Raw genomic sequence first — 23501 nt, 5'->3', positions numbered from 1 at the left:
TGGGCAATTTGGGCCCGGGTTTCACTACCCTCAGCGTGAAAAATTTTTCATCGTATCTCACCTAAATTTACCCTCACTTCAGTTGAAAAACATCACCCCTTGTCCTATCACCCAGAGGTCGTGCAAATCCACGCGGACTTTACACCGCAGATCGAAACCAGTTCTCCCAGTTACCACCACCCCGGCAGAAGCTCCCGTCCACAGCCAGACTCCGCTCCCCGACTCATTAGGGAAGGGGAAGAGCCTGAGATGCAGCTGGGATGAGCACCTCGGAGGCCAGCGGGCCGCCGAGGACCACCTCTCATAGCGAGCCCGCCGGCTGCGCGCGGGGCACGCGGGAAGGAAGGACCGGCTCTTGCCTCAAGCTGCCGACAAAACGACGGCCCGAACCCGCGCGGTGCCGAAGGAGCCAGCCGGAAGAGCTTCCGCAAAGCAGCTTGACGGAGATGCTTCTTAAACGAGAGTATTTCTAATTATTACGACGAACAAGCAAAGGTAAAAGGACACTTAATGCTGGAGGACGTCACACAGAGAATTGTTACTCTCTACGGAAGCAAATCCTCGGGATAACTCGCCTCCTAAAGCCCAAAAACATCAGTCACTCTAGAAAAACTGCAACCGCTGTCCAGGTTTCTAATTATTTTTATGAAGACATAAAAAGGTAACGTAGCGCAGTTAGTTTCGTCCCAAGCCAGCCTGTCGTGGATGTACGCGGTTACCAGAATCGCTCCGGGCAGGTAATTCTGCTCTTCTGACGTTGGACTACAACAGAGCCCAAACGGTAAATAATGACTATTTTTTTGGACAGAGACGGTCACAGCTAACAAAAATCTATAAATACAGCATACACTGAATATGAAGTTCACAACCTCCGAAGTTATGTAGGTTATTCTGTATTACCTATATCTTTTAAAAGAGAAAAGCAATCCACTGATATTTTTTTTTAAACACTTTTGTCTAAAATAGAAGGTATAATGCTAGATGAAAACCTGACACGAAACAGGATAAAACATAAAGCTTTCAATGTGAATTTGACACTAATGCCACACCTTTTAAATACGTATTGTTTATGAGTGATATTTTCATTCTCTGATCTAGACTTCTGTGAATTTTGTGACCTCAAGCATTTTTTTGAAGCCTCAAGAGCTCTTCCCTAATTTAATATATTAAAATCTGGAAATTAAACTTAAAGGGCATGGAAAGAGAGAACTTTGGGGTAACAGGAGGGAAGGCACTGTAATACGTCAGGACCCCACGAGAGGGTGCTCACAGATTTGTTAGCTCCTCGTTTAATGGCCTTCCATTTGCACCAAACATTATAGCTATATTCCGTCATTAAAAAAACGGGATTTCCAACAAAGCACAGAAATTAAAAAACTGTATATAAAGCAAAACAGAAATGAAAAAAAAAAAAAAAAGCTCGAGAGAGCAAGAATGGGGGTTTCTAAAGTCCTAACCCGGCTGCCTCCGACACCACCGAGCGCTGTCCGCGCCTCCCGCGGCAGAGCCGGGTCAGCCCAGCCTCGAGCACTCCCGAAAACGCCGCCCGAGGTCGCGCCTCTCAAAACGAAGTTCAGTTCGGTTCTGCCCAAGCCTACAAACGAGGATTCCCATTTACGAGGCCGAACTGTGAGGAAGGAAACCCAAGCGGGCTCGACGGCGGAGCGCTGCCCGGGATCGAGCCAGGTGCCCCGTCTTCCATCTCGCGCCCACGTAGGCTGGCACAGAAACCGGCTCCGCGGCACGCCAAGCGTGGCAGGTACCCAGCGCGGCTCACGTCTCGCGCTCCAACCCACGCAACGGGGACGCCGGTGTGCAGAAAGCTTTTCCAATAAATTCTTTTTTTTTTTTGTTTTTTTTTTTTTTTTTTTTTTTTTTTTGCCAAGCCTCTACGCCAGGACAAGTTCTTGCGGGAACTATAGCAACGAATCCATCAGCGGACCCGATCGGTTAATCCTGCGACGAGGACGCTTCTTTATTTAGGCAGCTGTGCGTTTCCAAAAACCTAACGCAAATCCCCGGATGACACCACGTTTCTCGTGATAACGTTTACCTTCTTGCGTTGGTTTTTTTTTCCTCCCCGCCCCTTGATCCGGTATTTATTGCAATGCTCTGCACTCTGGAATTAAAACGATTGAAATCTCATCCTTCAAAAAACAGCGAAAGCCTGTGAATACAGCACAACCCTCCCATCGCAGGAAGTAAGAAGTGCATTAAATCCAGCCAGCGATGAGAGCTGCAGACAGATTTAATGGCTACAGGGCAGTATCAGTAAATAATGCAGTGTCAGTGGGTAGCTCAACGGGGCTTAAATGCTAAAGCATCCGAGCTGTTTACACAAGCTGGAGTTCAAATTAGTAACTTTGACATAAATGATTAATGGCTAATGGGGAATGTGACCATCATTTCTCTATTTACTGGCAGTCTAAAATCAATTCCCATAGTTCAAATCAAAAGCTTTTGGCATAGCAGCACTTTGGTGGGATATTAAATACCAAAGTCGCAGATGTTACAAATAAATAACGGCAAACGGAATACATTGTTTTCCCTTGCATCAATACTCCCTATCAGTCATGTTGTTAACAGAACCGGTTCATTAAGCTCTGGTTGCAGAAAACAATTTCTGTTCCTGGTCGTTAGGAATTTAAGACGACCCAAGTGGTTGGCCACAGGGTCTCAGCTGTGGGCAGACCCGGGGGGCTACTTTGGCAAGCCTGGGAAGGTGAAAGGGACCCGGCAAAGGGCAGTTTTGCTCAGCCAGAGTTTCCCGTTCTGCTGTTTCCAGAAGGTATTTTTATTTTTGCTCTCTAGAAAGGTCCTTCTAAATTCATGAATCAACTTAAGAAGTGCTCTCACCCCCAACTCTTTTGAACAGCGTTGGAAAAGCCACCCTTCTGGTCTCCCCTCTTCACCCACAAGTCTCCACTGGAGGATGCTATCAAAAGCAATGATTTTTTTTTTTTTTTTAAACAAACTTATTTATCACAAGTTTTACTCGAGAACAAGAACTAGATGTCAAAAGTATCTAGTTAACAAAAATCCTATATTTACAGCTAAAATAGTGGGCAGGTGTCTTTTACCTGTATTCCTGCAGAAGCACTCCTAAGAATCCCAAGTGACATCTCGCACACGGTTGCGCGTTCAATGACATTTCCCAAGGTATTTTTATAAAATAGCAGAACTTGAGGACTTCTTACACTTCACCTAAACTCACGCAAAGTCAGAGCAGTCACATTTCAAGTGGGCAGAAGGATGTTTGCACCGCATTTCCCGAACAGGAGATTACATCTTCCACATGCTTACAAATGAAGCACCTTTTTTTTTTTTTTCCCCATGCAGCTTTACACAATTAATTTTAGAGTGGCACTTGTGATAACAGCGGGATCCTCAGCTATAGATACTCCAGTAATTTATTATCAGACACTTCAGAGGAATCAAAACATCCTTCTCCCTTGTAAGCTTTGCTCTGCGAGGACTTCTGCTCTTCTAGAACTTAGAAGTTTTAAGCTCGTGTCCCACGGTACAGGCAGCGATAGTGCTCTCCTCTGCCACTCCCGCAGCCGGACTAAAGGTCTTAGCCACAAGAGCCGCAGCAAGCACTTCCTAGGCTGAGTCCTGGATTCAATTAAAAGTTAGACTGATTTAAAGACAGGGTGTTTTGCATCACGATAATGAAAATACAATGAGAAACTTAGGCAAGAGTTTTCTGGTCCTAAAATAATCCCTTTTCCTGAAATTCTGGGATTGTGCCCAGCATTGTAGTCCAATCTCCTCCCTTAAGATGTCTCGGTGGTATTCTGTGATTGTCATTTGGGATGACATTTCTGCACAGGAAGTTCTGCACCGTTTCTGTGCATAACGAGTGGTCAGAGTGAGCAGTCCTCACTTTGAAGAGCATATGAAGAGGAAAAAAGAGGATTTTCTTCTTTCTGCTCAAGGGAACTGTACAGAAGTGTGTGCCTCCGGTCATGGAGACCGGAGGGGCCCAAAAGCATATTTTAGTCTAGTAAATACATATTATAAATTAAAAACAAAAAAAACAACCCTCCGAGCCAAAACAAAAAGCTTTTCCTACGAAAGTACCCCCTAAACATGCCACTGCCGTTACATTTAAAACAGAAAACCTAACAGAAAGCTTCTGAGATTTTCATCTACAAAGACTGCTCTATTTTGGTGTATAGTAGGAGGCTATTTTCAAGAAGGTACCTTGGGTAAGATCTACTCGGCTCTGAGATGATCCTGTCTTGTACTTTAAGAGATTTCCCGAAGCGTTACCTTAGATGCAACGAGCAGAGGTAAGCCAAATTCAAATTATACCTCATTAGTAAAGATCATGAATGTGAGCCCAATGTAGCAAGTTCCTGGGAATCAACTGCTTGTAACCGCCGAGTAAAGACAGAGTGATTTGCAGACACTTTCCTCCCACCAAAAGAAAGGAGCAACACATCTCCCACTTGCACAGCAAGGGCTCCAGCCGCAAGGGACAGCTGGTGAGTCCGGAGAATTTTTCCCAAACTAACCTGGAGAATTTGTGGGGTCTCGAGATTAACCGTCAGCGTGACGCCAATGAGCGCAGCAAGCGCTAAGCGACCACCCATCGCCTGCCCCCGTAGTAGCTGTGCAGGAATTGCAGTGTTCCCCGCGTGCCCAAACCTCCCATGAGTGCGCGTTCGGATGCAGAGCGCCCTGCACGCCGTCTATGCAGTGGTTATTGAAAATCTGTTATTACTGAGCCAGGTGGGACTTATGGGAGTTTTGATGGCTGGCTACCGGTGTTCCCCACAGCGTGAGATGTTTCTCAACCTGTTTTTCAAATCAGAATTAAGCACAGAAGAATGATTAATATTAAAAAAAATGCTTTTGAAATCTCACTGGCTTTAAATGAGGTATCCAAGCCAGCTTAGAAAGTAAAATTCAGGCTTTAAGTCAACATCGTCTCATGAAAATATTAGACATGTCAGTGGCAAAACCAAATAGTGTTAAGAAAACATTATAAAGCCACTAGAAGTCACCTCTGTAATGGCCCAGGCTTACTACCAGAGAGCGTGGCTCTCAATGACATAGTGCTGCGATGAAGCTAAACCTCCGTACACAGCTCAGAAAGACAAAAAGCACTTTGCAAATTCTTGACTAGATAGATAGCATAGTGAAAACAACAATTTTCCTCCTCCTTAAGAAACCCATAAACCACCAATTTATAGAACAGGACTGAAATAAAACCTTACGTACTTACATATAAAAATTTCTAGGATTATAGCAATAATTTTCATATATGTACAAAATAAGAAAAGGCAAACGCAATGTAGCATTGGAAAAACAAGTGGGAACAATAACGAATTGAAAAAATAATAAAATGGAGTAAAAATTCACCTGCAAGGTGAATGAACACAAGTTTTCTCCAAACGTATCTGGACAGCAGAAACCATCTCTTCTTCAAAGCGGTGGGTGAGTTGTTCAGAGCTGAACAAGTTCAAGGACACAATGCCACGGTCACCAAACCCAGGCTTACCTGCTCACTGCTGCCTTCCTACTCTCCTGCCTGGTGCCATGGAAGAGCTGCCTGGGCACACTAAACTGACAAAAAGCCTTCCCCCCGCCCAAGACAGACTACAGAAACTCTCCTGCAAAGGGGAAAAAGCATTTCTGGTGCAAGAGAGGGGACAGAGCAACACTTAATCCGGTTTAGGATGCACTAGAATGGCAGTGCCATGAGTTCAACCATCTCCCGGCACAAGGTCTTAAACACTTCCTGAATTTCTAGATTTTCTGAAAACTCCAGAACTACAGGACTATCCAAATTGCAAGAATCAAATACACCTGCTAAGAAATACTCTCCTTAAAACTACTTCCACTGTTCGTAAATGGCCTCCCTTTACCCCAAAATGCCACCTTTCACGTAAATCTGCACGCACACGGAGCTACAAGCTTGCCTCAGTGACTAAAGTTTTAATTTAGTATTTCTTACCTTGACCCCGAAAAGTCAAAATAAGCGCGCAAACTGCAATCTCTTGCTTCTTTTGAAACAGCAGCAGTATTGCTTCTAATTTGTAATTACAAAAGCATTTTCACTTACACATACCCGATCGATCCGCAGAACTACAAGCGAGGACGCACGCTTCCACACACCACCCTTGTAACACGCTCTGGCGTGCGCGCAGTGAAAACGGGGGACGAGGAGGGCAGAATAAACTTGCTCTCACAGGTATAGACAAACAAACAACTTATTAGGTCTATCACCTGGGTTAATAGCAGGTTATACGTGGTATTTGCGTAAATCAGACAACACACCCAGGAGAGCGCGAGCTTTACCGAACGCACGTACAACTGCGGTCTTCTGCTACACCTGAACGTGGTAGTAGCTCCAGCATGGCTGGGGGAACCCCATGTTACGTAGGAACCGCTCACTGACTAGTTACAAATGCCAGGTTAAGGCCCTCAAGTGTCCTAGAAGTCCAGAACAGACATCTCCGGGTGAGTGGGTACAAATCAGGGACGAGGAGTCGCTGTTGAATAGCGGGTACCTGCATCTGCAGCCAAGCCTCACCTCCACGGGCACGGGAGAGGCAGAGGCGCAGGGACGTGTAAGAATTCGGGGACTGGGGATTCTTCACTGCCCTGCGAGGCCACCCTTTCCGCAGAGACGTGCTAGTGCCCCTTCCCTGCTCAAGCAGCAGCTAAGTGCCACGCAGCCCGGGACTCGGGGGAAACGCTGAACTCCAATTATGTCTCAAGCAGGGAAAAGCAAACTATTTGAATATTAATCCCAGGAGACTTGAAAGAGAGATCATTAAGAAAACCAATTCTGAACCGATGCAATGTGACTTTTGCTTTTAGATTTTTTTTTTTTTTTTTAAGACAAGGACTGCTCTTTGCATTTCTGAGAAATTATTTCAGTTTTAGCACCAGAATGGTGTATTTTATCTAGGCATTTAAAGGCGGGGTTTCATTTTTTTTTTCTGAAGGACAGATAAAAGTTTTCTGTTTGAATACCCTCACTCTGATGGCCCTGTGAGGAGAGAAGACATCCAGTTGCGTGCGGCATCCCAAGGAACAGTAAGCAGTGGCAGGCACGACGTGCCAATTCCGTTTCCTTAAGTGACCTCTATCAGAGCCACCTTTCTCTGCTCCAACTTCTGTAGCTAGACCTCTCTTTGCACAAGATGTGCCGCAAGCCTTCTTGGCTTCGCTAACGCTGTTCTCCAAATATTACAGACCGTCCAAGCGAGTTCCTGGGATGCTGTCAAACAAAATGTTCCCAAGCCAGCCACCACTTCAGTTCTCACTGTTATTTCAAGACTTTCTCAGGCTTTATTTACCTAATTGAGATGACAAGGGACAGCACCTCTAGCAGGATGGCGATGACGAACACCACGACTGCTGCAGGTGGCGGAGGGGATGCGACCATCCCGTGTTTCAGGAAACACGTGATAGAGAGTATGAGGAAGACTGTGGTGGAGAGGAACACGTCCAGGAGCGAGCTGAAGGTAGCGCTGGCAAATGTCTTCACCGGAGCGTTCCTTATAACCTGTATGGAATACAGGGATTGAGGGAAGGGAAGAAAATGAATTAATGCTATTTTGCTGAATTCAACTGTACCACAAACAACAGCCCACCAAAACAAATAAAGGAATGCAGAACATTTTGCCACTTCATTAATCCAACGTTAAGTACTGTTTTGAAAGAAGAAACAGAAGAGGTAGTCCAATGGCTACCACAGCTCCCCGAGAATAAGTCTGGGTTGAAAAAAAGCACTGGCAGCACAGCCCCAAGGTCTGGGGTGATTTTTACAGAATATTATGATACAGAAATAAACCATAATGAAAATTGCCCGTTCCATACAAAGAAACATAAAACATCATTATTACTAGCAGATAAAGCTCTAAGAAGTTTTCCTCAAGGATTTTCATTTAAAATAATAATAAGATTTTCAAATAAGCCTTTTAGCTTCGATGGTTCTTTAAGAAAACCCTCCAAACACCACTGTACAGAAACGGTTACTTGCCTGGGGCAGAGTTCACATCTCCCTTTCGGATCAGATTAAAAGCAGCAATCGGGACGCTACGTAATCTGAATTGATCAGAGCCCAGGACACCAAGTTCTGTTCTTCCGTAACCCCTTACCACACATTCCCATCCCATCTTGTCCTGGCCCCAGTGCTTGTGCAGCTGTGCTGCGTGCTACGTTGGCCAGTCCAGCTGAAAACTAGATCATGAGCTCCACATCCCGGCTTACTCAGACGAGCCCAGTCTTACAAGTGTTTATAGCTGCCCAAGGGACCACAGAAAGCAAGTTCCAAAGAAAAACAAAAAGTATGTTATCAATATCACCATGAAACTGCCCAGTTTGCGTACTCTGGTTTAATTTGGAAATTTCTTTTGCTCCTCAGAACACTATTGGCACTCAGCAACACTGGGAAATGAACTCGTTCCTCGTTTTTACCTCTCTGCAACCTAATAAATTCAGCTAGCATCATTTCAGTGCCAAAATTACCTTTTAATCTGAACTGTGGCAGAATCCTGTTAGTCCACGCAGAAAGTCACACAGATTGAATTAAGGAAAGCAGCACTGCATCCTAAAGCGACAGCGTTCAGGAGGCCCTAACAGTGTTAAGTAGTGCCTCAATTTCCAAACAAGAACAGGCTAAGCAAGCTCTTGGGAAGCGGAGCTGCTTACGGAGACGGATCACAAACGGAGCATGCAGCTGGCACTGGATAATTAGGGATGAATTCAGTGGGGTTGGAAGTTTCTTCCAGCAACAGTTTACTGCAAGGCAATTAAAGACCCAGCAGTGCTGACGAATCATTTCGCTCCCCAAGAGAAGAATTTTTTGTTGTTGTTTTGGACCGGTACTATGCTAATGTTAAGGCTTTACCAGGTTTTTGTCCCAATGCTGCAGTTACTATTAGAGAGTGAAGATTCCCGTTTCCAGGGAGGTTTACATAATTTTCGAATTAATAGCTTGCCGCTAACAAAATGCACAGACCACATTCCTACTCCTCTTACGCATTTCCTACGTATCTGCATGAATAGGTCAATCTGTATATGCTTGGCTATCACTGCGTTGCTTTTCTTTCCAATCTTTCCATTGTTCTTTCCATTAATTAATTTCTTTCCATTGGAAAGAACTTAATTTACTATTTTCTGTATAGTTTGTGCAAATTTTGCAGGCTGTATCCCACGGGAAGTTTCTCCCTGTTGTTGCTACATGAGCTTGATTCAGAGAGATACCGCTAGAATGCAGCGCTGCAGGATGAGTACAGAGATCCTGGACAAAGTGAACAAACTGAACGGCAACACAACTATGCTTCCCTTTGTAATAAAATAAAAAAGAGAAAAAAAAAAGAAAAAAGAGTTAGGTCTCATTTGTAAACATTGGGAGAAAAGCAAATATGTGACAACGCTGCCCAGGACAGAAAGCAGCAAGCAGCAGAAAGCCTACCTGCCCTCAGATGTAGGACGTACCAGGAAGGAAAGAAATCCACACCTACATTTATCACAATGCAATTCTGCCAGGTGGATGACCCAAACTAACAGCTCAAAGCTACTGGAAGGGATGGGGCCATTCCCCTTCCTGCTGCCGGACACTTATCTTGCACTGGCTCTGACACTCGCCAACCTCTCTGTGAGCTGCTGGTTCAATACAGCAGAAAACAGACCCAGACGGAAAAAGAAAAACCCCCAAACAGAAACACAAAACATGACTATTTTATGCCAAGCTAGCAAAATGAACCGGCTGCCAGCAGGGAAGCCTGGTAAGCACCAGAGCCATTAGAAGGAGCAGGGAGGAGTAGGAACAAAGAGGGGAGAGCAGTTGCCCTCTTTTGGCAGCAACTTTTCTGCTACCCGTGGAAATGCAGCCTCAGATAGTACTGACACCTCAGGTCACTACATGTAAACTTAAAACATCTTACTAGTTCATATCAACCAGGCCGGAATATCTACCGGCATGGAAAACCTGCAATATCATTAGCCCCCAAGGGCATGATTAAGGACTTTTTATACTCAGTGCCGAATCCTGAAGAAAGCACCAAGTTCCTTACAATTTATTCACTGTTCCTTACAATTACGCCGTGTTTTGAACTGCCTGTCTCTGAATGCAGCACACTTACGGAACTTACGACACGTGAGTTCAGAGCAGGTTTGGGTTCCACAAATATCCCATATTCCATGGGATAACCATGAGGCAGTGACATGAACGAGAATCACATTCAAAGCTACCTTTCTCAAAGTTAGGGTGTTTGACGAGAAGGCAAGTTGCATTTGGTCCTTTAATTTCATCTTAGCATGGTTCTCTAGCCTGCCTACAGCCTTAAAACCTTAACCTGAAAATGGAGAAAAGGCAGGTGAGAAGTAATTAGCGTATCTTGGTGGATTGTGAAAATGTATTTCCAGCCCAAACGTTGGACTAGACTCGGGGCATGGCACAAGACAGGTAAACTGAAAGGAGCCTGATTTCAGAGACAGCAATACCAAGTAGTAAATCACATCTGACATTTCATGACTCCTATCATCAGCTGCAATGAAATCTGTTAAAAACAATGACAGACAGTTGCTTAGACAGGTTACAGAAGTAAACCGATGCCAGAAGAAACACACCTCTTCCTGATAGCTCGTCCTGTAGGCCATCTCCAAATCCTGATCCAAGAAGTTCAAGCTCAGCTTGTTAATAGGCGGTTTAAAGAAGTAGTCTTTCATGAGGCTAAAGAGAAAAGACGGTATCAACATCAGTTTATTCAGCTGTAACTCTTTCAGAGCCCCCCCATTCCGTGGTTTCTGTTTCTAGGGACGCTGGCACTTGGCTTTGAAGTTCCTGTAGCTTTTCTTCACTCTCACTCGCTCAGTCAAAGGAAATACTTTACCAAAAAATGACAGAGCAAACTTTTATACTTTCAGGAAGAGACTAACAAGTCCTTCCAGAAACTTAACAGCTGTAACTGCAGATGACTACAGATAATTGCAATATAAGCCAGCAAATAGGAAAGGTTAATTGCTGCTACAGAGGCACAACCTGAGGAGAGGCATGGCTGCGGGATATTTGTGTCTTAGGTGGAATTCCATCATCCAAAGCAAGCCAAGGATGACAAAAGTGACAAACCATCAGGAAAAAAAACACTGACCATTTTAGAAAACAGCACTTTCTTGTTATTTCAAAGACACTAAAATAACTCTAACTCAGCTGGGAACATTCCCTTAACAATCCGGGCGGCAGAGAAATAGAACCCGAGGAGATGGAGAGCTTGCGTTTACTTCTGAAACAGAAGATTTGAAATCACCAGTATCATCAACAGAGGTGCTGACAAATAATGAAACTAGCTCGCTAGGACTAACGAACCAGGAGGTAGCATCTACTAGAGGGTGTTTACGTACTCCTTCACCTTACCTTCCAGTGTCAGGTGCAGAAAAAAACCCCAAACAAACCCAAACACAAACGAGGCCTCAATCATTAAAAAGTTGTTTCTATTCCCCACCCTCTGGAGCTAAAATAGAACATTTTTTGAGTTTTGCAGTAGTTTTAAGAGGTTTATGGAAGAAGTTTTCTAATGCCATCTTGATCTGCAATGCCACCTTGATCTGCAAACCTTTTCTTTCTCTAGTAGATGTCGAAGAGCTTAAGGACTTGGCTTGCAGAGCACTGAGGGCTTTGTGCCCGACGGTCGCAGGGTAAGGTCACGCCTGCTTATGCCATTTATCGCTGGGGCGATTTTTCCTCGGCCTCTCTTCTCTGCAGTCCTTCCCCGAGGCTTCAGAGCACACACTCTTGCTATGAACCTCCTTTCATTTTCAAGCAACCGATTCCGCCTGTTATTTACAGTGGGCTAACTGGTTCTAAAATGGCTGTGGAATCCGAAACGGGGCAGGTTCTTTCCAAGCGCTGTTCCCATCTCAAAAATGGTAGCACCGGAGCAAGGATTACAGTGCGTTGTTTTCAAGTTAATAGCTCGAAGCAAAAACCAGAGATGCACGAGATCAAATTCTAAGCAGATGAAGAAGCTGAAAGATCCTACAGAGCTAGTCTGTGCCTGAATTATTTTTTTCAGGGGGTTGGGTTTTGGTTTTTTTTCTGTTTATTTTTTACGAACACTTGGCAAAGTGGTTTTTTCGAAGTACAAACTCCCCAGCGCAAGATGGCATGAGGGAAGCATTATTTTTCTTGAGATGCAAGACCAACGAAACACACATTCCTAGACTGAAGCTCGAGAAGGCAAAAGACTTCAACCATGAATATGGCAGATACCTTATGACCTTTGCACATTTTGGCCTTGGCCAATATATTAAAACCATCAGGATACTCTGAAGGAATGACAGGACACATTCACCTGAGTCCTCCTTCTCTCATTCTCTTCATTCTTTCTTGTCTTCCCTCCCTCACCTCTCTTAGATGTTTCTAAGAGCATCTTATCATATGAATTTTGCAAGCTTTTTTTTTTTTAAATATGTTGAATTCACTTTCTTCCTCTAGGGAAGCTCAACGGAGTATGGTGGTGATGTGCTGGAGCAATGGCCTAAGGATGTAGGAAGAACAACCCAGTTTGCCAGCAGAGCACGGAACAGAAGGTATAATGCGGTGAAACCAGGGCGAAGGCAGCAGTTCTAATGTCAGCCAGCCGTACCGCGCCAGTCCACTCCATGTCAACAGTCGTCTGTCTCAAAGAGGAAGATCCCAGTTTAGTTGACTAAACACAGTCAAGAATATCATCTGCTTCCCAGGAGGTGCTGTGCCTCCCCAGCACAAGTGATTTCTGTTTTCCCTGAATCAAGCAAGACTGGGAAGTGGGAGATGAAAGAAAGAAAGAAATTTTAGAAGTATTTAAACAGGAAACTTGACCCACGGAGGGGATGAAGGGCTGCACAGAACCTAGCTTCTGGGAGGGAGCTTCTTATTTCCCTGGGACTCTGCTCTGGGAGTCTAAAGAGATCATTTGTAAGTGCTGTCCTGATTAGCTGTATGAGTCCTTGTTTCTTGTACTTCGAAAGGTTTATAACCTAAGGAATATGTAATTTTTCTTGGAAACAAAAATCTAAAAAGAGAATCCTTTGAGGGTATCCCCAACAAAATTGTTTAAGCATTTTGTACTCTTACACTATAGTTTTCTTTTAAAATACACAATAACGCGCAGATTACAGAGAACAAAGCATGGTATTTTTATAGTGGTTGTATTAAAGCCAGACTCAAAGCTCAAACACTGTTTGCCAAATATATATAATCAAGTTGTAAGAAGATGCAAACTGATAACTTCTGTGAAAAGGGTTCTTGCATAATGCAATTAAAATAAACATGCCGTACTAACACTGGCTTTATTATTATTATTTTTAAAGACAACTAGAACTGTGCTGAGATAGCAGCTCCAAGGTGAAATCTCAGCATGCAAAGAGACTCGTGAAACTTCGGCCACACACCTAAACTCTAGAAAGCGGCTGAGAAATGAAAAAGTATCAGCAGCATTTCCTCCAGGCTAGCCCTAGGCAGCTTCCTAATGCAGTCTGCAGGCTCCTGAATCCTCCCTAGGATATGTTTAACTCTTCCCAGCCGTACAGGGAGCCTCCGTGATTAATTTATGTACTTTATCACCAGCGTATCTGGATGAGGTACTTTCTGTTAATACGAATTTCTATCACGGATCAGAACACCACCATCGCGCACCACTGGGGAAATCGCTGCCCAATGGTAAGGGAAGCTCACGCTTCGCTGCTGCTGGGTTTGCAGTAACACAAAACCACTGCAGAAAAACTCCGGTATTGTTGTTATTGTTATTGCTGCAAATGGGGTTTCACTTAAGATGACCAAGGGAAAGGTTGGACTTCACCCCCTCCCTGAGAAAACTCAAAGTTTCCCAAACATCTTCGCAGATACTAGATTTGCCAAGACCAGCATTATATTTTGTTTTACAGTTGAGGATCAGGACTGTTTTTAAAATGACTTATTATGTATAACCTCACATTGAGAAATGTTAAAAAAGCTTAATGTAAAATGGTAGGCTTAAATCATTTTGCATAGACTTAATTAATCAGAAAATTATTTTTGGAAAGTTATGTTTACATGAACTGAACTCAGCAGAGAAGCATCCCTGGCAACAAGAAATGGCCTACTTAATACGGTAATGATGATATTTAATTGAGACAAAAAAAAAAGCGCTAGGCTTTGACTGATATCAAATCACGGTCCTACTTTTTCCTTTTTCCAAATCAGAAAGAATTATGCTTTTTTAAGTGAAGGAGGAAAGCACCAGGAACACAAGAGCTTGAGCTAGGTGTCTTCAGCAAACCAACAGCATCAATTAAGCTACTTCTGTAACTTCAAATTTGCAGCATCGTAGTCACATTTTAAACAAAAATCCAATTTGCCCTTGCTGATTTCTGCCAACATTTGGACTTTCCCGGTCCTTCTAATATTTGAAAATATCAACTAACACCTGTTCTCAGTCACTGATGACAGAACACACCTAGAGGGGAAAAAAAAGGAACCTGAATTTTAATTGAAGTTGGCCACAGAAGAAAAGTAATTAAAAAAATTCTCAAGAAGAGACTGGAGAGGGACTGGTGTCCTTCCCTCTCACTTGTCCCTGCTTTAGTCATGTTTCCAGTTAAGATGACAGTGTCCATGTTCCAAGCAGCCTGCAGTCTATACGAGCATACAGTTTCAAGGATATTTAGATAAAATATCCCTAATCTGAGTGGAAGCAGTGAAGCAAAAATAAGAATAGCCATAAATAATAACAAACTCAAGTTATCTGTTTAGTTGATGCAGTCAAGTCACTACGATAATAAGGGAGACAGGGTTGCGCATTTACAAAAATCACACACTACCGAATTCTAGAGAACATATTTTCCTCTGACCAAAAAAAGTGTTTTTTTCTTGAAACAGAGAGAGAGTCTAACTTTACAAAATTATGTAGGTAGGTAGTAGGTCCATGAGAATTCATTCCTATTAATTCTGCTTCCAAGCCCGCTATGATTTCTAGGCATTAGCTAGTCACACAATGTTACCAGCTGTTGTACTTCTGCTATACAAAAATTTGAGTTTTGTGGCTCAGATTTTGTTACATTTTTAGTTGCAGAGGAAGCTACATACTATTGTGCATTAGGAGGACTTCTGAATGTAAAGATAGGAGTTCAACTTCGTAACAAGACACTTAAAGAGTATATTTCCTTTTTGAAGACTTTGACTGAAGAATGACTGTTCATCTCAGAAATGATGAAAAACCTGGCTTTACGTGTTCCTGAGCAGAATGTTTCTGACATCAAGTTCCTACTGTAGTTTAAACAGAATTTAGACTAAGGTCAGAAAACATACTACATGCTATATGTTAACAATAGTTATTGACATTAGACAAAAAAGCACACAAATAAAGATTAAAGATATGGGACCCCTGCTACTGCCTTCCCTCCTTTATACAATTTTACATTGTATAGCCCAATTTTCCTTACCTGTCTTCTTTAATCACATCCACAAAGTGAGCATCTGTCTTTTCTCTGATGTTTTTGAACCTCAAAGGAAGGAGAGCTGATTGATCCAGACTCACTCCACCCCATCTTCCTTTCTCTTGCAACATTTCGTAAAGCGAGGTTTGACTATTGCTGAGCTTTTCTTCCTGGGGAGGACTCAAAAGTCCATTTTGAGTCTTTGGACTGTGCCCTCCTGGAGCCTGAATGACGGAAAGCAAAACATACATAGGGAACATTAGTGGTTGAGAAAGCAGATGGAAGAGATTTCACGGGGCAAAAGTTGAAAGAAGTTCTTCCTTCAGCACACTGAGCCTTTACTTGATCAAACACCTAACTCTACCTGCCATGAAGTCATTCACATCTCTAAGTGCGCGTCTATTTAGGTGTCGTCACTTTGCTGCTTATGTACCACGTTTCCCAGGAGCAGAAAATAAAGTACATTTTCACACACGCAATGAAGACCAACCACAAGCCCAATTTTCATTCACTCATCTTAAGGTCAACATTCTTCTATAAAGCTTTTTAAATACCTACGTAAACTGTGCTATCTTTCCACGGGTCATGACACAACTTACTCTGCCAGCCCTTGCTGATCCTTCCACTGACCACTACAGCCCTGCTGCTTTTCCAGACAGAGCTTCCTCCTTTCTCCTACCTGTGGGAACAGCCCTTTTGTACGGTTCATCATCCTACAAAAAAAAAAAAAAATCCTGCAAATTAAACTACATTTTCTTTACTGACTAAGATATACTTCTTTCTGGTTTTCTTTCACCTTTGTATAAATTTACACTGCGTGTTTAAAATTTGACACCAGCTTGCAACACAGTGTAGGTACACAGTATTACCAATTCTGCTTTCATTTACTTGAGAACATGAATTACTTTCAACCAAAAATTATTCTATTTTCATGGAACCTGAAGTTCCTTCTTTGACATTTTCTTTGACCTAGACCAATATGCACTGAAGCAAAAATTAGACAACTAAGTAAGGTTAGAATGAAAATGAACTGCAGTGAGTCACGATAATTTTCAAATGCAAACTTACATCAGACTTAGCATATTTGAATGCTCACCTCCCCCCTCCACTTCTTATCATTTATCACGTCTCATTTCTCCTCATCCTGAAACCCACTCACGACAGAAGTTCCTTCATTTCTGCCCGTACAGCAGTCAGCACAGCAGTGACAAGCTCCTCCAGAAGACTATTCCTGGATGCCACCGCATGACCGTGACCATAAATAAATACCAGAAATATCATCACCACCCCACCCATGCACTGAAATATTTTACTGAGATTGTAAAATCCACTTAGTTAAAGTTAAGAAATATCTGGTTTCTGGCTGCCCATGCAAAATTAATTCAACCTCCTTGTGCATCTGTCCTGTAAAGCAAATGAGGCACATGAATACAGGCCAGGTACAATGAAAGGTGCAGACACAACCAGCGAAGACACAAGACTAAACGGAGCAGCAGGAGAAAGTCTCTTTGCCCGGGGGGAGTCAGAAGGCACTGGGGCTTGGCTCCTCCCTGCCACTGCCAAGTCTTCAAGAGCTAAAGTCATAGCAAGGTGTGCTGGAACGGTTCCCTAGAGCTACAGGAAAAGCAGGAGGAAGGTGAGCTGTGCTTCCTCTTCCTCCCGCCCCGGAGGGACGCGGGATCCCCGCCCCGCGGGCTGCCCCGATGGAGGTGTGAGCCCCTGGAGCCACGCGCTGGGAGCCAGGAGATGAAAGGATTCCCAGTCTAGTCCCTTCTACCACTCCCAACAGTTGTTTTGGCAGCTTGCAGGTGTTCACAGCCCGGTGACAGCAGCTGGCGAAGTAGAATAGGAAATTTAGTAGTTACCTTGGTGTGCTGCCAATGTTTTGCTAAAGACCGCAATCAACAGAAGAGAAAGGTGATGTCAGCAACACGTGGCTCGGCAAAAGCCGAGCAAAAACTCTTGGACCAGAGAGGTGTTTACATGTGACAGAAGGGCACTCTCCTGGTAAGCCAGAGGCACAAGAACATTCATAAAAGGTCACCGGTTTCTTTTCAAAGGGAGAACATCCAGCAGCTTCCAGAGCAAGCCCTCCGGGAAGCGAACAGGTTCTCTCGCCTAGCCAAGAGGGAACACGGCTGTGGAGCACAAGGCTACTGCAGTGCCAGGGAAAGGTCTCTGTTTTTGAGGTGAGGAGCACTAACAAAGGCAAACCAAAGAGAACTGTCCGACCAGTTGCTAGAAGCGAAGGGTCTTCACCGTTTGTTTCTTTTTTGAATTTACGCTAAAGACTACGTTTGCCCGGAGCACTCCCCAGAACAATTTGAGGCCTAAAAAAACCAATGAAGGCCATAGTTAACACCTTTCTTTTTTTCTGGTAAAGAATCTTTCTCCTTTTCCTCACCCCTGCAGCAGATGTCATCGCTGGAAAAGCAGTAACCGAGAGAACACAATTTTTGCTATGAGCAGCTCAAATAAAAGATACGGACTCGAGCAGCACTGTTTGCTTTCCCTGTCTGTTCAAGTTCATCTGAAGAACGCAGCGAAAATTTCTGCTCTTTCAGAGAAGGTCAGCATGGGCTTCTCTTGGCCTTTTCTCTTTAGCTCCTTGGCAAAGGATCAAATCCCTAAGAAAATTCTTCCCTTCAGTCAGCTCAAGGTTTTCCTGTGCCGTCTCCACTCTGCTAATCTTAACAGGAGGGCATTAGAGTGTGAAACCGCTTGCATGTAAGACGAAAATCCCTATTTATTAAATGTTAGCTCAAATGCTACTGTGGTTTCTGATGGCAACGGGCTGCACAGGTTTTTCTGAGCGCTCAGAGATTTGATGTACCATGCGATAGTTTCCTCCCGTCAAGAAACAGGGAGGCTCCAGAGGTTGTTGGGACCTGGGAAGGTCTAAGGACGCGGTTAATGTCGTTAACGTTCCCTAAAAGACGGGACATGAGTGCTGCAGGGCCAGGCACAGCGACATGGCATGGGAAGGGAACAGACCCCGTAGAGGGAGCTTATTCAGCTTTCTTCCCAAGAAAGCTGAGACTGCAGAGCGGATTTGGAAATCAAATGCCACGGCAACTTTGCCCATGTAGCTGTTCTTTAAGCTTCCAGTTAAACAGGCTTCCCAGAGTTACAGGGAGCCACTTAACTGGTCCAATTTTTTACTTAGCAATAACTAAACCAAATCAAAGAAGATGTGATTTGGTCTCCACTAGCATGTTTCTTCCAGTGAAATTACAGACATTTTATTCAGCACTGTACAGACCTCTTTTAAGCAAGGTTAGATGACTTGCTGATTAACACACATGAAGCTAACACAGTTGTAGTAGCAAGAACCTTAAAGCATAATTCTGAAGATGACAACATATGACACAAGGCACTTGGTACCTAAGGAAAATCTCTGTTTGCAGTCAGTTCCTGGAGATCCTTGGCATGTGGACAGAGGCAGCCTGGGGAAGAAGCATCTCACGCATACCATCTTGGCAGCCTGGGCACATCTCCCACAATGTTTTCTGTCTTGAAGATCTCATGCTGTTCTGAAACCAGTACCTGCTGGCCACTCTGTTCTATCTCTCTCAGAGCTGAAGGGATTTATTATTTTGTTTGTTTTTTCTTAGGCTGTTTCCTAGGAACCCTGGCACAGAACATGGTCTACTGCGTTACAAACCATTTCAGTCCAGTACAGTAGGGCAGCCCCTGTTTCTGAGCTTACGATTTAAGCATAGGAGACAGCAGGTCAAATACAGGCAGAGCGCAGAGGCACAAACATAGATTAATGTAGTAGCTCATCAGTAGAATAAATGCTGGCAAGTTTTTCCATTAGTTCCATAGATGAGATGAGTTGTAAAGACAGAGGAGAAGGAAAAAACCCCAAGATGGCTTCTCTGAATGTGTTTATATAATGATTCTCCCCAACAAGGGAAAGCATTAAACTTATTTGAAAAGAAAACCACCAGGTGATGAGCACTGGTATCCAGTCTGCATTTAGGCAGGAGCTTAATGTTCAGGAAGGAGAGAGAGGCGGCAGGCAGAGCAGAGAAGCTACGAAGGCCATGGACAAGACAACAAATAGGCAACGCCTGGTATTGTAGAGGAAGTAGGTGGCCTCAGCAAGATATCCAAGCAACAGGCAAGGAACGCAATCTTGGCAGCAGCATGCTGAATATGCAAGACGCTGTATTTGTCGGTCAGAAAAAGGACGCGAACTGACTTAGATGCTGTGAAGCTGTGCGCGTGAATGGGAATGACTCTGTCTTAGCTTAGACCTACGATGCAGAAGACATTGGCAAAAGACATAGGTTGTAACTTGTGGCTAGGTGACACGCAGCCAACTGATGTAAGGGATGGAGACCGTGGTGGTGTTGTTTCTGCCTCTTTCTTTGGGTACCCTCAGCATAATTTAAAGAGTCCAAATTTTAGGTTCTTCTTAGTATCAAACTGAGCCCATAAAATTACTAATAATTTTGAAAATTGGGGGTGGGGTGGGGATGTGCAACTAAATTTTAGAATACAACTGCTCAAAATCAAAACTAGTTCTGCTGCTTAAGAGTTTGAATAAAGGAACAGCAATATAAAAATGAGAAAGCTAACTGAAGCAGAGAAATAAGGGAAAAGAAGGGATATGATAAATGCTTAAATTACCTTTGTACTCTTTTTATGCTCATCCTGACAACCATTTTGGATAGCTCCTTCGTCTATGCTGACATCGCAGTGGGGAGCAAGGGTGGTACTACATGAAGGGCAAGGCTGCAATGAGACAAAAAAAATTTAGCCAGGAACGTTCTGGTGTCCTTGTAGGATTATGCAATTTATAATTCGGTCCACTTGTATATTTGCAGCATGGCTAAAAGATAAACAAAGCTACAGAATGGGAAGCAGGGAGCAAAATTTGACTGGAACAGAATGCACCATTTCAAAAATAAAACACAGATTTTCTGTTTACTGAAGCTAAATCTAATCCAGGAAAGCTTTACTAGTGTAAGATCACAGATACACTGTAGTCACTGCATACCAGCAAAGGACCTCCCCAAGAAGAACGGAATACTCTTCAGTGAGAGAAGTGCAATTCTCTTCATTAATAACTGTCTGCAAAAGGATCTGAATGGCATTACGAGTGAAGACTTAGCACAAAATGCAGCAAAACTCAAAAAACCCCAAACCCACAGAACATCAGAACGTACTATGAACACCATAGCGAAATGGAAAGCAACAAATCTGAAACCAATAAAGGCAAAACGCTTTTTTCATACAGTGCTCTAAGACAGCAGAGTGGAGCTTAGGTTATCGTACACCGTCAAAGGCAAACACCCAGCAAACGTCACAGGAAACAAGGAAAGCAAAACCATCAGGACTTGCAATGGTTGCAGGTGATGCTTTTTGGAAACAACCTAAAATAACACTTCAGCTTTTAAAAATAACCTAACCCCTTAGAGTTAAATTGTGATCTTCTTAAGTGGAATTAGCCCCATATCTGTGTCTTCCAAGTTCTTCATACTTTTCTCCAGTCCTGGTCATGTACAGGCAGGATTCTGCAGAGGGACCCCATGTCGCATCCCTGTTGGCAATTCCTCCGCTCTGGAGATGGTTTACTGTTTACCAGCCTTGCCAAAAGTCTACTAATGGGTACAGAGACACCCATCATGGGGAACAGCATACTAAATTCGGCACACTATTTACTAAAAGGTGGTGAGGGATCCACTAAGCATCTTGATAAATTTTCCAGCAAGTGACTTTTGACCCTTTTGTCCCAAACTCAACACCCCAGGTCCATTTTATCTGTTCGTTTTGGACTCAGGAGAGACTCGTTCAAGCCTCTGTAGCCTATCGAATGATAGTCTATCCTGGTCCCAAAACAGAACTTTGGCCTTCAGATTCACTCCCTACTTCAGAGACCAGTGTGTAATTCTTTTCAGAACTGCCTTGTCACCCAAAGCCCCTTTTCCGTCTCTGGCGTCACACCTGAGATTGAATAATGCAGCATGTTTAATCTTCAGGTTGTTACGGCATGGCATTTCTCCCAGCCCACTCTTCCTGTGACCGCTGATCCACCTAATCACTCAACAATGCCTCTTGCAGTCTTTCATGAAGACTCTGAGCCTTCTCAGCAGCCAGCAGACCATCGTACCTGCTGTTCCTCAGGGGCACGGTCCGGGTTGGGGCACCAAAATGACTACGAGTTTCCTAATCTGGCATCAGATAAGCAAGTTACCTCCCGTTCTGAACCTGTACAGTCTGAACAAATACCCGCACACATGAAGAAACTATGAAGTTGGGTCTCAAATAGTTTTGTTTAAAAATAATCTAGGACTAAATAACATGAATGCCTTGACCACTTTGTGGAAAGCGATATTAGATAGCTTTAAAAAAGAGCATGAGAATGGGCTAACGAGCCTCCTACACTCCTAGAGCGTTAGTAGATTTATCCATGGCAGAAGTCAGTTAATGGTAATAAAAAACTAATACCTCTAACAAAAAAATACAGAAAATACTCCCTGTTTGAGCTTGCTAATAAGACCACCTGAAACGCTTAGCTCCTGGGGTTAAACCAGAAGCCAAAAGTCTCAGAAAAAAAGCCTGACCTTTTGAGAAGAGGCAGACATCCATCTGATTCATCCCATGTGCTCAAGTCAACATCATTAACTTCATTCTCTATTGTAGACATTCACACGAGCTCAGGGCGTGTGTGACCTCATCACGATGAATAATACATTAATGCACTTTCAGGAAACACAGAGACAAGCAAAAGTACTTCTGTTTTCATATCAAGAGATGATTAAAACATTTTTACAACAGCTTATGATTCCCTGTCAAGTAAGGCATTTTATACAATACGATAGGGAAAATAAACTGATACCAAAACTGCTTAAGCAGGTTACGGTGCTTTCATTCAAAAAAAATCGGCTGCTATTACAGATTGACTTATAGTTTTTAGCCTCCACCTTCACCATTTTAATTATGCACACACATTTCATTGATATCCATACTGCAACAAGGTTTGCCATTAAATGAACTACAGATACACTGGAGGAGAGGAGGAAATACAATTCCTTCCGTGGATCAATTACTGCTGCGTTCTCCTTCCTGACCTTCCTTAACAGATCTTGTCCATTAGAACATCCGTTCAAGCCCAAAATGTGAAAGTCATCCTTCGCATCCAACATGGCCACTTACTGCCTTTAAAACAAAAATATTCCAACTCGTCTGTGATTTTGCCCCTCCTGCTTAGTCTCTTTTGCAGAGCTGGAGTCATCTCCTCCCACACTGACGCTGTTTACAGCTTTGTATTTAAAATAGTTGGCATGTAAGTCATGATTCTTTTGCAAATTATCATCTCCAGACCCTACCAGCAAGCTGCAGGCTTTAAAAAAAAAAAAAACAACAAAACTACAAACCTGTAAAAAAGAAAACCACTCCTTTTCAAAAATTGCGCATGATCTATCATTAAATTGCGCGGTTGTTCTTTGTGGGGATTTTCTAATATACGTAGATATTTATTTATTTATTTATTTATTTAACACTCTAAGACCTACTCTAGCATGGCTGGCAAATTAAATATTCCTTGAAAACTTGACCCAGCCTTCCCGGTCCACGATGACTCCAATAACAGACGACTCAGCAGAGCGAAGGCCGGTGCATGTCTACACTCGAAAGCGTACTGCGGAGTCTGGAACACCTGTACCTAGCCGCGCTGTGAGAAGCAAGAACGCTTTGAAATTCTGTGCTGCAACTACAGGGCAGAACACGTTTTTAAGTAAGCGCTCAGAGTTCGTGCGACCGCTTCATCGCTATGCTATACGCATTCTGACACGGTTTGTGGCGTGCGTTATAGGGATGCTTATCAAACCGCAGGGAAAGCTGACTTTGGGGTCATTCAAAATTCACTCCGGCATCAGTGTATTTGGGGCAAGACAGGCACGCTATTTTCAAAGAGTTGTGAGGCTGCTTAGGAAATCACTGGCCAGACCTGCAGTGGTCATGGTGATGAATAAAAACAGGTACCTATAAGCACAAACTCGATGCAGTAGCTTTAGCACGACGGCAGACAGGGATCCAAGAAGGCTGACACTGCGCTGGCACTTGTCCCA

The 23501-nt window shown here is 43.5% G+C and overlaps 1 protein-coding gene across 1 annotated transcript in view; it reads right to left on the bottom strand.

Moving 5' to 3' along the window:
- ADCY9 (adenylate cyclase 9) overlaps nucleotides 1–23501 on the bottom strand; it is a gene marked incomplete at its 5' end in the record, with an annotated part of 85884 nt that overhangs the window by 13378 nt on the left and 49005 nt on the right. Inside the window, 4 exon segments of the mRNA XM_010286694.1 lie at nucleotides 7317–7525; nucleotides 10597–10699; nucleotides 15427–15644; nucleotides 20059–20163. Coding sequence (XP_010284996.1) covers nucleotides 7317–7525; nucleotides 10597–10699; nucleotides 15427–15644; nucleotides 20059–20163 — 635 coding nt within the window.

This window comes from Phaethon lepturus, unplaced genomic scaffold, assembly GCF_000687285.1.
Source record: "Phaethon lepturus isolate BGI_N335 unplaced genomic scaffold, ASM68728v1 scaffold3165, whole genome shotgun sequence".
Classification (NCBI taxonomy): domain Eukaryota; kingdom Metazoa; phylum Chordata; class Aves; order Phaethontiformes; family Phaethontidae; genus Phaethon; species Phaethon lepturus.
Note: the sequence above shows the minus strand (reverse complement) of the source record. Positions and strands in the feature narration are given on the sequence as shown.